Source organism: Camelus bactrianus, chromosome 2 (assembly GCF_048773025.1).
Source record: "Camelus bactrianus isolate YW-2024 breed Bactrian camel chromosome 2, ASM4877302v1, whole genome shotgun sequence".
In the NCBI taxonomy this organism is placed as follows: Eukaryota; Metazoa; Chordata; class Mammalia; order Artiodactyla; family Camelidae; genus Camelus; species Camelus bactrianus.
In genome coordinates this window covers 135445785-135460802 of record NC_133540.1, presented here as the reverse complement: position 1 = coordinate 135460802, position 15018 = coordinate 135445785, and the positions used below count along the sequence as shown (strand labels likewise).

At 46.3% G+C, this 15018-nt stretch overlaps 1 protein-coding gene across 1 annotated transcript in view; it reads right to left on the bottom strand.

The window, feature by feature from the left end:
- POLN (DNA polymerase nu) overlaps positions 1 to 15018 on the bottom strand; it is a 127529-nt gene that overhangs the window by 20219 nt on the left and 92292 nt on the right. Inside the window, exon 18 of the mRNA XM_010959099.3 lies at positions 1977 to 2059. Coding sequence (XP_010957401.2) covers positions 1977 to 2059 — 83 coding nt within the window. The remainder of the gene's footprint in view (positions 1 to 1976; positions 2060 to 15018) is intronic.

The following is a 15018-nucleotide window of genomic DNA, read 5'->3' as shown; positions in this document are numbered from 1 at the left end:
ATGCAGTGATGCCGGCTGATCAAATGTGGATGTGATGCCAACTCAAGAAGCACCAGCAACTTGAGAATCAAGAGTCAGACTGACTCAAAGAGCAGCAGGAGCTCAGAGCAGGACCAGGGCAGTCAGGAGGGGCTTCCTGGAGGAGGTGCCTCCAGGTGGGCTTGGTGGGGGCATGCTGGGGGGAGTCGACTGAAGAGGAGCAGTGAGCCGAGGGCCACCTTCTGGGTGGCGGCCTCTGGGTGCTGGTGCTCTGCTCCTGGCGGGCTCCAAGCACCTGAGAAGGTGAGGAAGGCAGGGGCCAGGCTCTGGGGACGCACCCTTCCCAGCGTCTTCTCACTTCATTGTGCAGCCCGGTTCCCCTCCTATCTCTCCCTATCGTCCTCACAACGACCACGTGGCCCTAGCTTCACACCCTCATGCACGTTCGCCTAAAGCAGTACACTGCTGCCCAGGAGCCAGGTGGCAGACAGTGTACAAGGGTCCCACAGCCCAGGGCACAAGACACGTTCACCCGATGTGGCCCTGCTTCACATGCGAGGCAGATGCAGCCCAGCAGGGGTGGAAACTCGGCTGCCAGGCCGGAGGCGACAGTGGGAACAGCAGAGACCTGGGGTGGGAACCCCGTCACAGCAGGGCTAAAAGCAGCCAAATTACCCTTTTCACCAACATCGCAGCTAATGACTCACTGCTTATTTACAAAGTAGAGCTCCACTCCTCTCCAGAAAAACGAAGTGAATGCTCCAGAAGGGGCGAGGCCAACAGGAGAAGACGGACCTGGGTGCCCTGGGGGGCAGGTGGAGGGGCGGACCTGCACCCGCAGGAAGCCCTGCATGCACAGCTCACCCTGCCCTGCTGGAGGCCCTGGAAAGCCAGCCCGAGCTGGAGCCACCGTGCACCCGTCCAGCCTCGGCTGAGACCACAGCCCCGGGAGGACCCAGCTCAGCTGTGCCTGCACTCCCGACCCACAGAGGCTGCAAGGACAGATGTGGCCCACAGGGATGGAGTGCAGTGGTCAGCGGGGGCTGAGGAGGGACCGGTGATGAAGGTCTGAAAGGAGTGAGGCCAAGCGCTGTGGCCATGGGGAAGGAGTTCCAGCAGAGGGAACAGAGCTCTTTGGCCAGAGCCAGCCTGGCCGGTCTCAGGCAGCTTCCAGACTCTTCATAACGCAGTCACTCGCAGTCCCTGGAAGAGGCATCTTGGAAGCAGGTCGAATGACCCCGCAGCCATGCGGGAGAAGGACGAGAAGGCTCCCCCACAGCGCCTGTGTGTTTGGTCAGATGTCCTTGCACTGGAAGCCAGTTCAGTTGTGCTGCGTCTCCTTGAATGAACACAGGGTTCCCACGGCAGGAAGACGCTTCTCTTCTTCGTGTCAGACCCCAGCCCTACTTCTCAAAGCAGAACTGACTCAGGAGAAGGAGGGCCACACAGGCCTGGCCAACAGGCCTCCGCACCTCTCCTGCTCTCCCGAGGGACTGAAGGCCCACTGATTCAGCATGGCTGAGAGGGAGGAAGAATTTTAGAAGCCCAGAGAGCCTGCGGTCAGGAAGTAGAAAGGAGAGGGCGGGAGAGTGGAGGAGAGCAGAAGGTCTGCTCTGCCGTGGGTCCTGAGGCTGGAAAAGGGGAAGGGGAAGGGGAGGGGTTAGGATGAGGGTCTCCCTGAGCCTCCCAAAGCACAGAAATAGCCCCCAGCAGGCACTTTGATGTGTGGCTGGGGCCAGAAGGCTGCGACCTTGGCCAGCTCTCACTCTGCAGGTCCTCTCTCACGTGGAAAGGCTGGTGGGAGCACTGAGCATTGACGGCTGTGAATGGTCTGTACTGTCAGTGTAAATGCCACACGGAGACTCACGAAGTGAGCTACATGGCCAAGAATGATTCCTCTATGTCACAGCCACATTTAAACATGGGTGCACAAACGGAGCCATCTCCGTCTGGCCTACAGGTGACACCAAGACTTCAGGTCCACACCCACAGCCTACCTGCTCCATAGACCACCGAGTACACCACCTTCTTGGTCTGCTCCCTGTCTGCGTGGGTCACGCGCTCTGGGGAAATGTTCTTCCTGCATGGAAAGATGGCACATGGTCAGACACACTGGCACCCCATCTGCAGAGGGGCCTCGAGGGTCCAGACCACACACACCCCAGGAACCAGGCCTGCCGTGCAGGGAGTGGAGACCGTCAGTCTGCAGCATCTGTCTCAGCCTGCGCCCTCCAAACAGGGGCTGGTGGGGAGGCTATGACAGCTGCAAGCCAGCCAGATTCTGGGGTGTCCACACCCAAAACCAAAAAGTGGGTCCACCACAGGAGTGCCAGCCCAACGGCGGGCAGCCGGCTCCCAGGGTGGGGGCCTGCCTGTGGGTGCTGCGGTGAGGAGCTGGCTTCTCAACCCCCTGCAGGACTGGATGGGCAGCCGGTGCCTTGCCTCCCACAGACGGGACAGTGGGGGCCAGCCCTGCCCTGGGGCTCCTGGGCCCTGGGACCCCTCCTTGATGGGGCAGCCTAGCCTGGCCGCCTGCCTGTGCCCTGCGTCTCCCCTACAGAGTGTGCACATCTGGCCAGCAGAGACAGAGACAGAAAAGGAAGAAGACAAGGAGACAAAGGGGGCCTGCCCAGCTCTCTGCAGGCGGCTCGTGCTGGGCCTCCGCTTCCCAGGGTCTGCTCAGGGCTCTGGGGCGTGTTGGCCGCCCTGGGCCTGCTCCGGGCTTCTAAAGGGGCTTCTACATTTCCCGGGACGCGCGGGCTTCGAATGCCCCAAGAATTTCCCGAAGAATCTCTCCTCCAGCTCCTCCCCCGAGCCCCCCTGGGGGCCACGTGAGGCGCACACTGAGGCTGCCCACCTGGCGACGTCCTCAGCAGCGCCGCCACCTCTCGGCCTGCAGCGGGCTCTGAGCTGGTGGCACAGGGCCCTGTCAGTGCTGCAGGCAGCCCCCGACAAGTCAGGACAAATAGACAGGCTTCTCCAATAAGCTCTGCCTGCTCTCTCTGAACCAGGGACCCGTCCCACCCTGGGCCGGGGGCTGCCGCGAGGGCAGGGGCGGGCGGGACAAGTGAAAACACCGCCAAGCTCTTCTACTGTTTCAAGTCACTCAGCACTTGCTTGGTTGCTGCAAACTGCTGACTGTTTTTCAGAGTTCTGACAGAGGCGCCCTGACAGCTTGGTTCTTTGTCGTTGCTGTCGGGGCGACAGGCCTCAGCTGCCTGCTTCACACTTCCTGACGTTCTGGAGCTTGCTCATTTTACCGCCTGATTTCTAAGTACCGATGCCTTGTTTTCTCCTTTTCCTACCGCGTTCAGCTATTTTGCCCACTTTTTAAAATCCTACCCTTGAACTTGGTATTGTTAACAGCTGTATATTTTTTTAATTAAAAAATTTTTATTTTTTATTGAAGTATAGTTGATTTACAATGTCTCAGGTGAAGAGCAAAGTGATTTCAGTTATATGTATATATACATTCTTTTTCAGATTCTTTTCCATTATAGCTTATTACAAGATATTGAATATAGTTCTCTGTTACATAGTAGGTCCATGTTTATCTCTTTTATACATAGTAGTGTATATGTGTTAACCCCAAGTTCCAAATATATAACCCCCCCTTTACCCTTTGGTAACCGTAAGATTGCTTTCTATGTCTGTGAGTCTGATTCTGTTTTGTAAATAAGTTCATTTGTGCCAGTTTTTTTAGATTCCACATATAAGTGACATCATATGGTATTTGTCTTTGTCTGACTTACTTCACTTAGTATGATAATCTCCAGGTCCATCTATGTTGTTGCAAATGGTATTTCATTCCTTTTTATGGCTGAGTAATATTCTATTGTATAAATACACAACAACTTCTTTATCCAGTCATCTGTTGATGGACATTTAGGTTGATTCCATGTCTTGGCTATTGTAAACAGTGCTGCTGTGAACATTGGGGTGCATGTATCTTTTTGAGTTAAAGTTTTCTCCTGATATATGCTCCAGAGTGGGACTGCTGGATCACATGGTAAGTCTATCTTCAGTTTTTTTAAGGAATCTCCACACTGTTTTCCACAGTGGCTGTACCAAACTGCATTCCTACCAGCAGCGCAGGAGGGCTCCCTTTTCTCCACATCCTCTCCACCATTTATTATTTGTAGACTTTTCGATGATGGCCATTCTGATTGGTGTGAGGTAATATCTCATTGTGGGTTTGATTTGCACTTTTCTAATAATTAGTGATGTTGAGCATCTTTTTGTGTGCCTGTTGGCCATCTGCATGTCTTCTTTGGAGAAATGTCTATTTAGGTGTCTTCTGTCCATTTTTTGATCGGGTTGTTTGCTTTTTTTTTGACATTGAGCTGTGTGAGCTGTTTCTGTATTTTGGAAATTAAGCCCTTGTTGGTGGCATCGTTTGTAAATGTTTTCTCCCACTCCGTAGGTTTTCTCTTCATTTTGTTTAGGGTTTCCATTGCTGTACAAAAGCTTTTAAGTTTAATTAGGTCCCATTTTTAACAGCTGTGTCTAGATAAGAAGCAAAACACCAAAATGCACCCAGGCTCAGAACAAATGTGTGTTGACCCCATGTCACCAGCCACCCTTGGTCCTCACCTCATTTCCTTTATTTTGGAGATCCCACAGGTGCTCCAAACCTGCTCAAGAAAGACATGCTGAAAACCTTACCTACCATTAGCTTTCCCTTTTACCTGCCCAGGGCCACCTGCAGTGACAGCAGAGGACGCCCTGACCCAAACAAACAGACCTGATGACACTGCAGGGAGGGGACAGGGAGGCACTTTGGAGCAGGGCACCCCTTAACCCAACCACACAAGTGACCTCCCCTCAGTTTGCCATCGGAGTGGGAGAGTTGTCTGAGGAGGCAGCAGGAACGTTCCTGGGACTTGCTTCTTCCCAGAGAGCCAAAGTGCGACCAAACCCAACCAGCACAAGCGATCAGTAGCTATTACAGATGTATATCAAATGTTCTGATAACAGGATCTACTTTCCTCTTAAGCACATGGGGCATATGCACAACAACCCACCACACATTAGGACACAGGAAAAATCCCAAAAAGCTGCACACGGGAGAAATGTTAAATAGCACTCTGATCACAGTGCAAGAAAACTAGACATTAAAAATAAAAACAAAACCCCCAAAAGCCCATCTACCTCTAAATAAAACAAAAAACACTTCTATCAGACAACTTTTGGGTGAAGAGAAATACAAATAGAAATCACATGATTTCTAATGAAAACACCACATGTCAGATCCAATGGACTACATCAAAACAGTGAGGAAATTTCGTAGCCCTAAAGGCCTATGTCAGTAAAAATGAAAGAATAAAAGTATATGAATTAAATAAAAGCAAGAGAAAGAGCAAGCAAGCAAATCAAGAGAACACACAAGGAGTGAAATACGAAAGCCAGAGTGCAGATGGGGGCAGAGGCTGATGAGAGTAAACAGGGGACAGAGAAACAGATCGAATTAATAAATAAAAATCCTGGTTCTTATAAAAACAAAATAAACAAACCATTAGCTGGTTTAATCAAAAGGGTAAGCACAGATATATAAGAAACAATGGAGGAAAGGAGCCGCAGATACGGAGGAAGTTTAAAAAAAACCTTAAACATTATTTTTGCACAATGCTGTGCAAGTAAATTTTAAAACTCAGGTGAAATGGATAATTTCTTAATAAAATAGTTATAAAAATTGACCCCAGTAGAGGTGAAAGTTAAACAGATCAACGTCTACAGAAGAAATAGAGAAAATTATTAAACACTATCCCACAAAAAATACCAGGCCCAGGTGGTTTCAAAGGGGAATTCTATCAACCCTCTGGAGATCAGAGAGTCCCCATGCTGAGTAAATGGCTTTAGAGTAAAGAAAGTGAAGAAAAACTTCCAAATTAATTTTACTAGGAAAGGATAACAGTGTATCACAATGTGATAAAGAGGCCATCAGAAAGGAAAGTGACAGACGATTTCTACCTGCGAATATTGATTGATGGGATAACCCTAAATAGAGTTTTGCAACGCTACGTTAGGAGAATAGCACCCCGTGGGCAAGCAGAGTTTATACCAGGAAAGCAAGGTTGGTTCAATGTTAGGACATCTATTAATATAAATCACCACGTGAACAGGACTAAGGAGAAAATTACACGATTCTCTACATAGTGCTTGGAAAAACCCTGTGACAAAACTCAACACCTATTATCAATAAAAACTCTTGAGAAAACAGGAACAGCTTGATACTTCCTTAAAATTATAAAGCAGTACAGCTCACTCCTAGAGCTAGCTTCCTACTAATGGGGAAACTCCAAGGCAAGGATGCCTACTACCGCTACTACCATTTAACCTTGTAACGTTGCTCTGGAAGTACAGCTGAGCCTTGCAGAACACAGGTTTGAACTTCGTGGTCTACTTATACCTGTATTTATTTCAATGAGTATTTTGAAAAAAATTTTGGAGATTTGCAACAATTTGAAAAAACTTGGAGATGGATTGCGTAGCCTGAATATTGAAAAAAATCAAGAAAAGGTTAATTATGTAATGACTGCATAAAATATATGTAGACACTAGTTTATTTTATCATCCACTACCATAAAATGTGTATGTCTATAATAAAATATTAACATTTATCAGAGCTTACGCACACACTGGTAGGACACACACGGCGCCATTCACAGTCAAGAGACACGTATACCAATGTAATTGTAACTGCGTAGTGAACTGTGGTGCAAACTGTGCCGTGTAATAATTCTGTAGCCATCACCTGTTGCTCCTGCGCTGCGCCCGAGTGTTTGGAGCGTCCACTTAAAATCCCTTTGAGACCCATCACCTCTGCCTTAGCCGTCTGTCTCTCCAGAAAATTTCGCATCACAGTAAAAAGTGATCTGTCACTGTTCTCACATATTTTTCATTGTGTTTAGTGCAATACTGTGAACCTTGGATAACACGGTGGCACCCATACACAAGGAGTGACACTAGTGATGCCAGAAGTGCTCCCAAGAAGCAGGGAAAAGTCACGATGTTACAAGAAAAAGTTTAATTGCTCGATGTGCACGGCAGATTGAGGTCTGCAGCTGTGGCCATCACCATTTCAAGGTAAACAAATTCAGTGTTAGGACCACTGCAATAAAAGAAAAGGAAGTTCATGAAGCCGTGACTGCAGCTGCACCAACCAGCAGGCATAAAACCTCACACTCTTTGTGAAATCCTTTTCACGTCGCACTGAAAGCGCAGCTTTGCCGCGGGTGCAGGACTGCGGTGAGGAAGGCTCCCCTACAAACTCTGATACGGTGTGAGGAAAAGCAAAGTCATTACGTGGCAGCTTAGAGCAAAGGAAGGTAAAGGGTCTAAAGCTGGAGAATCTGATGCCAGCAAAGGATGGTGTGATAATTTTAGAAAGAGGTTTGGCTTAAAAAATGTCAAGATAACAGGAGAAGCAGCTTCTGCCGGTCCAGAGACAGCAGATGGGTTCCCAGACGCTGTTAAGAAAATCACTGGGGAGAAAAGAGATCTGCCTGAACAGGTTTTAATGCAGCCCAATGTGCCCTATTCCGGGAAGAAATTCACAAAGGGCATTTATGATAAGGAAGAGGAGCGAGAACCAGGACTTACGGCAGGAAGGGGCAGCTAACTACTGCTCTGCACAAAGGCAGTAAGTCTACGGCCGGGACCGCCCTTGTCCATGCAGCTGCTGACCCCCAGCCTTGAAGGGAAAGACGAACAACAGCTACTAGTCTTCTGGTTGCACGGCAAAGGGGCCTGGATCATGAGAGCCCTTTTCTGGATTGTTCCATTGACACTTTGTCCCCGAAGCCACAAAATACCTTGCCTGTAAGGGACTGCCTTTTGAAGTTCTTTTGGTATTGGACAATGGCCCTGGCCACGAAGACCCTGTGAGTTCAACACCAAAGGTGTCAAAGTGGCCTGTCTGCCCCTGAACACAATGTCTTTTGATTTGGCCTCAGATCAAGGGACCATCAGGACCACCAAGGCCCCTTACCCATGGAGCGCTATGGAAAGGACAGTCAACACTCTGGAAGGGAATGCCTACAGAGACAGCATCGTGCACATCTGGAAGGACCACAACAGTGGAGATGCATGGTTGTTACAGGAAAAGCCGTGAAAGTCGTCAAGCCCAAAACGATAAATTCCTGTGTCCAGACGTCACGCATGACTTCGCAGGATTCATGACAGAGCTAATACAGGAACTTGTGAAAGAGACTGTGGATCTGGCAAAAAAAAGGGGGGGGAGGGGTGAAGCGTTTCAAGATACGAATCGTGGAGAAATTCAAGAGCTAACAGCGGCACACGGGAGGAATTAACAGAAGACAACCTGATGGGGCCGAGCGCTCCCGAACCCGCCCAAGCGACAAGGAAGCAGACACAGACGAGGCAGCATCAGAAAATAGACGACACACAACGCAGCAGACGCGGCCGGCTATTCAAGGGCGCTTCTGACCGCGTTTACGACACGGACCCTCCTATGATGCTGGCACTGAAACTGAAGCAGATGTATGAAGGAGGGCTGGTGCCCTATAGAAACACTTCTAAAGAAATGAAAAAGCAAAAAAGCCTCGCAGAAACCATGATGCATTTCCGTAACGTTGCACACGGGGTGTGCCCACCTCCCCTTCCACCTCCTCCATCGCCTCCACCTTGAGACGGCAAGACCGCCCCTCCTCTGCCTCCTGCCCCCCAGCCCACTGAGCGTTACGACATCGAGGATGAAGACCTTCACGGTGGACCACCTCCACTTAATGAACAGTAAACAGTTCTCACGCTGTACAGTGAATAAATGTAAACGCTGTGTGTGTGTCTTCGAGTGAAAATCTGAGGTCTGAGGAGACAGCTCTGCGTCACCATCGCTGTCAGCCAAGCGTCTGTCGTGTAGAGCGCACACACCAGGCTTGTGTCGGAGTGGGCAGCCTATCCTTACAGAGGCGTAAGGTGAGCGATATTTAATATAAAATTAATAATGTGTTGGTTTTCTTACAGTTTTATAACTTTGCTTTCAGAGAAGCACAGTATCATCTCCCCCAGCTGGAGAGACTGCGTATCAGCCTGGCATCGCAGGGAGGCGGTTTTTTAAACGTAACGGTGTTTCCAATACTGTATTATGAATATGACTGAGTACTGTGAGCCGTAACATTTTATGAGAACTCATTCATTAGTGTGTGGGCGGGGCTACTGTGAAGCAGCCGTGTCGACGACTCTAGGTGACCATAAAGAATCCCAGAGCTGCCGTTTCTTTGTCAATGTACAAATCATTGCCCCTGTAAATAGACAGGAGCTTCTTTTTCACATTCCCTTTTCGTTTTTGACGTCTAGTACAGTATCTTGTATCACGTAAGACAGTACTGATGTGCAAACTGACGGACGATCCAACCTGCAATTAAGTACAGCACGGCACTCTAAGTGTATTTCTCTCCTCCTTGTGATTTTCTCAATAACGTTTTCTTCTCTTTAGCTTACTTGACTGTAAAAATACAAGATGTGCCAGCCGACTGTTTATGTTATTAGGAAGGCTTCTGGCCAACAGTAGGCTGTTAGTAGTTAGGTCTCGGGGGAGTCAAAGGTTATACACAAATTTCTGACTGTGCATGGGGGTCAGCACCCCTAACCCCCACGTTGTTCAAGGGTCAGTTGTATTAGCTAAATAATTAGAGGCTCAAGAACTGAAAATTAAAATACAACTCCCTCTAGTTGCAGATGACATGACAGTACTCCTGAAAATCCCTAGAGAATAAATAATTCAGCAGGTGGCAGGAAACAAGACTAACATAGCAAGCCAGCAGCTTTCATGTACACAAGTGGTGACAGCATGAAGATACACTGAAAGAGAAAACTCATTGACAATAAAGAAAATAAAATACTTAGTTGTAAACTTAACAAGAAATGTGTAAAATCTGTATGGGAAAAACTTTAAAACCTCCTGTAAGACACAAAAGTAGACTTTATCAGACAGAAAAACATTCCTCGTTCTTGACTGAAATGTCTCAACATCATCAAGATATCAGCTCTCCCTACGTTAATTTGTGAATTTAATGTGATCTCAATAAAAATACCAATACGCTTTTTCATGGAATTAGATAAGGTGATGCTAAAATTCACGTGGAAAAATGAGTGCCAAAGACAGGAAAACGGAAACAACAGAGCTCTGAGGGGCACCAGGCCGCCCACACCCCACAGGACACAACCAGTCCTCTGTAATCCCACCAGAGTGGCGCAGGTGCAGGGGTAGACAGACCACCGGGGACAACAGGGAGCTCAGACACAGACTCGACTACACATAGAAGTCTAATGTAATGAAGACGCATGTCCAGTCACTGGAACGGAGATGGACTTCCTGACAAATGGTGTTGGGACAACCAGACAGCCAACTGGAAAATGATAAAAGAAAACATGGGTGACTTCCTCTATAATGTGGGTGTAGAGAAAAGCTTTCTTACTATGACTCAAAATCTAGATGCAATAAAAGACTGACAGGTGACCAAAAACCCCCCAAAACCCAAAACAAAACACCAAACCTTTTGCAGGGCATAAGATGCGATAAGCAAAGTAAAAAGGTGAATGACAAACTAGGAGAGAATATTTGTAACCTGCATCAGAGGTGAAGGGCTAACGTCCCTAACATTCAAGCTGCTTGTGGAGTGACCGCGCAGTGGCAAAACCCTGGCCGGTCTGGCCCAGAGCGCTCCTGTTGGCTGACCCTGGTCAGGGTGAGGGAAGTGTCCGGAGGGCATAACGCAAAGTACGAGCACTGCTGGGGGAGATAAGCTCAAGGCTAAACTGTGAAGTAGACATCATTCTGTCTGGGAAAGAATGCCAGGTCTTTTTGTGCTTTCTCTGATTGCTTTTAAAAAATTAACTTTCTTGAAGGATAATTAACATGTGATAAAATGCACCCATTTTAAGCTACAGTCTAGGGAATTTTCAAATCTGCACCAGGTTCCAGATGGAGATAGAGGACATTCTGTCACCCCAGAATGCCCCCTCATGTCCCTCTGCAGTCAAACCACCCCAACTCCTTTTCAACGCTGATAGTTTTTACTTTATTTTTAAACTTTTTTTAGGGGGGAGAAATTGTTCTTTTATTTATTTATTTATCTATATGGAGGTACTGGGGACTGAACCCAAGACCTCATGAGTGCTAAGCATGTGCTCTACCACTGAGCTGTACTCGCCCTCCCTCGATGCTTGTAGTTTTCACTGTAAGGATACCACACAATTTGATAGACATTTGGATTTTTTCGAGTTATAGAAAAGCTACCAGGGATTTTAGGCACAGGTCTTTTTTCATCCATGTATTTTCCTTTCTCTTGGATAAATAACCGAGTGGAATTGCTGGGTTGTTCGTTAAGTGTGTGTTTACTTTATAAGGAAAGGATTATAGGTTTTCCAAATAGTTACACGATTTACACTCCCAACCGCCGCGCATGAGTTGTGGTTGCGTCACGTCCTAGCCAGCCCTTGGCGTTGTTAGTCTTCCTAGTCTCGGCCATTCTGGCGGGTGTGCAGAGACACCTGAGTGTGGTTTAGATTTGTATTTCCCTGACAGCTAGTGATGCTGAGCATATGTTCACGTGCGTATTGGCGTTTAGTTTACCAACTGTCTGCGTAGGTCTTCTGCCTGTCTTCCTGTTGCTGGGTTACAGGAGTCCTGCACGCATTCGGATGCCCGTCTGTGGTCAGACGTTCACGCTGTATCTTCTCCCAGTGTGCAGCTCGCCTTTTCATCCTCTAACGGTGCTGCTCTAGTGCAGACGTTTCACGTTTCGATGAAGTCCCATTTGTCAGTTCTCTTCCGTGGCTGGTGCTTTTGGTGTGCTCTCTACGAAATCTTTGTCCACCCCCAAAGATGAGGATTTTCTCCTAGAATTTTTATAGTTTTAACTTTTATTATGTTTAGCTCTGTGATCTATTTTGAGCTCATTTTTGTACGTGGTGTGAGGTAGGAGGCAAAGTTCATTGTTTTCTGAGCGGATATCCAGCTGTTCTTGCACCATCTGGAAAGGTCACTCCTTATCCTGCCCAATCACACTGATGCCTTTGCTGAAAATTAACAGTCATGTATGTGGGGGTCTCCTTCTGGACCCTCTCCTGTTCTAATGATCTGCACATCTGTCCCTACACTAATAACACTGTCTTGATTATGTAGCTTTATGGAGAATCCTGAAATCAGGTAAAATTCTTCAAACTTTTTTTTCTTTTTCAAAATTGCTTTGGTTATTCTAGGCTCTTTGCATTTCCACATAAATTTTAGAATCAGCTTGTTAATTTCCACAAGAAAATGTGGCTAAGATTTTGACTAGGATGGTTGAATTTATTGGTTGACTTGGGGCAAATTGACATTTTAACAATATTAATTCTCTCAATAGTACGTCTCTCTCCACTTGTTTAGTTCCTCTCAGTAATGTTTGCAGTTTTCAACATACAGGTCTTACACATAGTTTGTTAAATTTATCCCTAAATATTTTGTGCTTTTGGATGCTACTGCTATTGTATTGTTTTAAATTTTAAAATTTTTAAATTGCTCCTTGCTACTATATAGAAATACTGTTGATTTTTATCCTTTAACTTTGTTTCCTGTGCCCTTGCTAAACATTCTTATTGGTTCTAATAGTATGTTTTTGTAGATTCTTTAGGATTTTCTGTGTACATGATAATGCTGTCTGCAAATACAGCTTTATTTTTTTCTTTCCAAACTGCATTCCTTTTATTTGTATCATTACTTCTGCTCTATTGCACCGGCTAGAACCTCCAGTACAATGTTGAATAGAACTGGAAACAGACATTCTTGCCTGGTTCCTGTTCTGAGAGGAAGGCACTGAGTTTTTCACCGTTAGGTAAGGTGTTAGGTATAAATTCTTCATATTCACATTTACCACGTTGAGAAAGTCCCCTTCCCTAGCTCTGGTTTACTGAAACGGGCCTTGAATTCTGCCAAACACCCGTCGGCACCTGTTGAGATGATTATGTGGTCATTCTCCCTTAGTTTCTTAATACGGTTAATTACACTGATTAACGTTTGGATGTTAAACCACGCATTTCCTACACAAACCCCAACTGGTCATGGAGTGTTGTCCTTCTGTACTGCTAGATTTGATTTGCTAACATAGTGAAGGATTGTTACATGTATGATCACGAGTATACTTGTCTATAGTCTCCTCTTTGTGTAATGTCTTTGTCTGGTTTTGGCATCAAATTCTGGCCACATAAAATGAGTGGGGAAGTATTCACTCTCCTTATATTTTCTGAAAGTATTTGTAAAGGATGGTATTACTGCTTTCTTAAAAGTTTAATCGATTTTACTAGTGAGGTCATGTAACCCTGGGAAAATTTTCGTTACAAACTCAACTATTTTAATAGATGAAAGGCTAGTCCAACAGTCTATTTCTTATTTTGTCAGTTTTAGTAATTTGCATCTTTTAAGAAATTTGAGTTACTAAATTCATGTACACTCCCCCACTGTTCTTTCAATATCTGTAGAGATCATGCTGATTCAAATTTTTTTATTGCTGATATCGGTCATTTGTACTTTATTTCTCTTTTGTTTTCCCTTGATCAGTCTCTCCAGGGGTTTATCAATTTTATTCATCTTTTCAAATATCTTGCTTTTGGTTCCTTTGATTTCTCTCTACTGGTGTTCTGTTCCTATTACATTGATTACTACTCCTCTTCTCCTACTTGCTTAGGATTTAAGTTACTCTTATTTTTTTAGTTTTGATAATTTACTTTACTTTTCTTATTTTCTATTATAAGCATTTAAGGTCATAAATTTCTAAACACTTCTATTGCTGCATCCCCCAATTTTTGACTTGTTTTCATTTTCATTTAGCTCAAAATATTTTCTAATTTCTCTTGTGACTTTTTTCTTTGAACCAGGGGTTATTTAGAAATGGAATCTTTATCTCCCATATATTTGGGGATTTTCTATTCATATTTTTGTCCTTGATTTCTACTTTAATTTCACTGTATTAGAGAACACAGTCTCTATGATTTCAGTCCTTTTAAACTATTAAGACCTGCACTGCAGCCAAGCACGGGGTCTGCGGTGAGGAACGCGGCACCGTGCACGTAGGGAACAGCCATGTGGTCTGCCGAAGCTGACGGTGTTGTTCAGGTCTTTCAGCTGCTGTCTGACTTCCCCGTGTTTGTATCCATCACTCGAAAAGCAGCGTCGGAATCTCCGACTCGACTCGTGGGTCTGAGTGCTATTCACTTCGGTCTATCAGGTTTTGCTTTATGCATTCTGAATCTGTCTTATCAGGTGCGCCGTATATAGAGCTGTCATGTTTTCTTGATGAATTGGCTCTTTTGTGAAATGTCTCTCTCTTTCCTGGTAATATTCCTTGTCCTGAAATCTAATTTGTCTGACGTTAATACAGCCACTCAGGCGTTTATCTGATTGGTCGTGATCTCCTGGTTTTTAATCAACGTTCTCATCCACTGAACCACACAATGTGCCTCCCATTACCAGCTCCAGGTCTGGGGAGAGTTCGGGGCCTTCGAGAAGAGCACATTTCTCTGGCTCCACACATTGTTCTCAGACACAATGACAGGGAATAAGGCCACCTGTGTTCTCGTGGGATTGCACACCAGGAAAAAAAGTATAATTTTTTCATTAGTTGCATTTTTATCTGCTGAAGTGGCCACTGAGAAGTAGATGCAGATACTCCATAAACTAACATACCTGGAACCTGAAAGAATCTTTGAGAGGCTGGCACACGTACTAGTTTCCTGCGGCTGCTGTAACAAATTGCCCTAAATGCAGCGGCTTAAAACAAGGGATGCTTCCTCCCTCACAGTTCTGGAGGCCAGAAGCCTGGCGTCAGTTCCACTGGCCCACAGTCTGGGGCCGTGCTCCTGCTGGAGGCTCTGGGGGAAGAGTCTGTTCCGGGCTTCTTCCAGCCTCTGGCGGCTGCCAGCATTTCTTGCCGTGATCACATCACTCCAGTCTCTGCTTCTGTGGCCACATGGCCCCTCCTTCTCTCGTCTGTGTCCAGTCTCCCTCCATCTCTTCTCATAAGGGCCCTGTGAGGACATTTA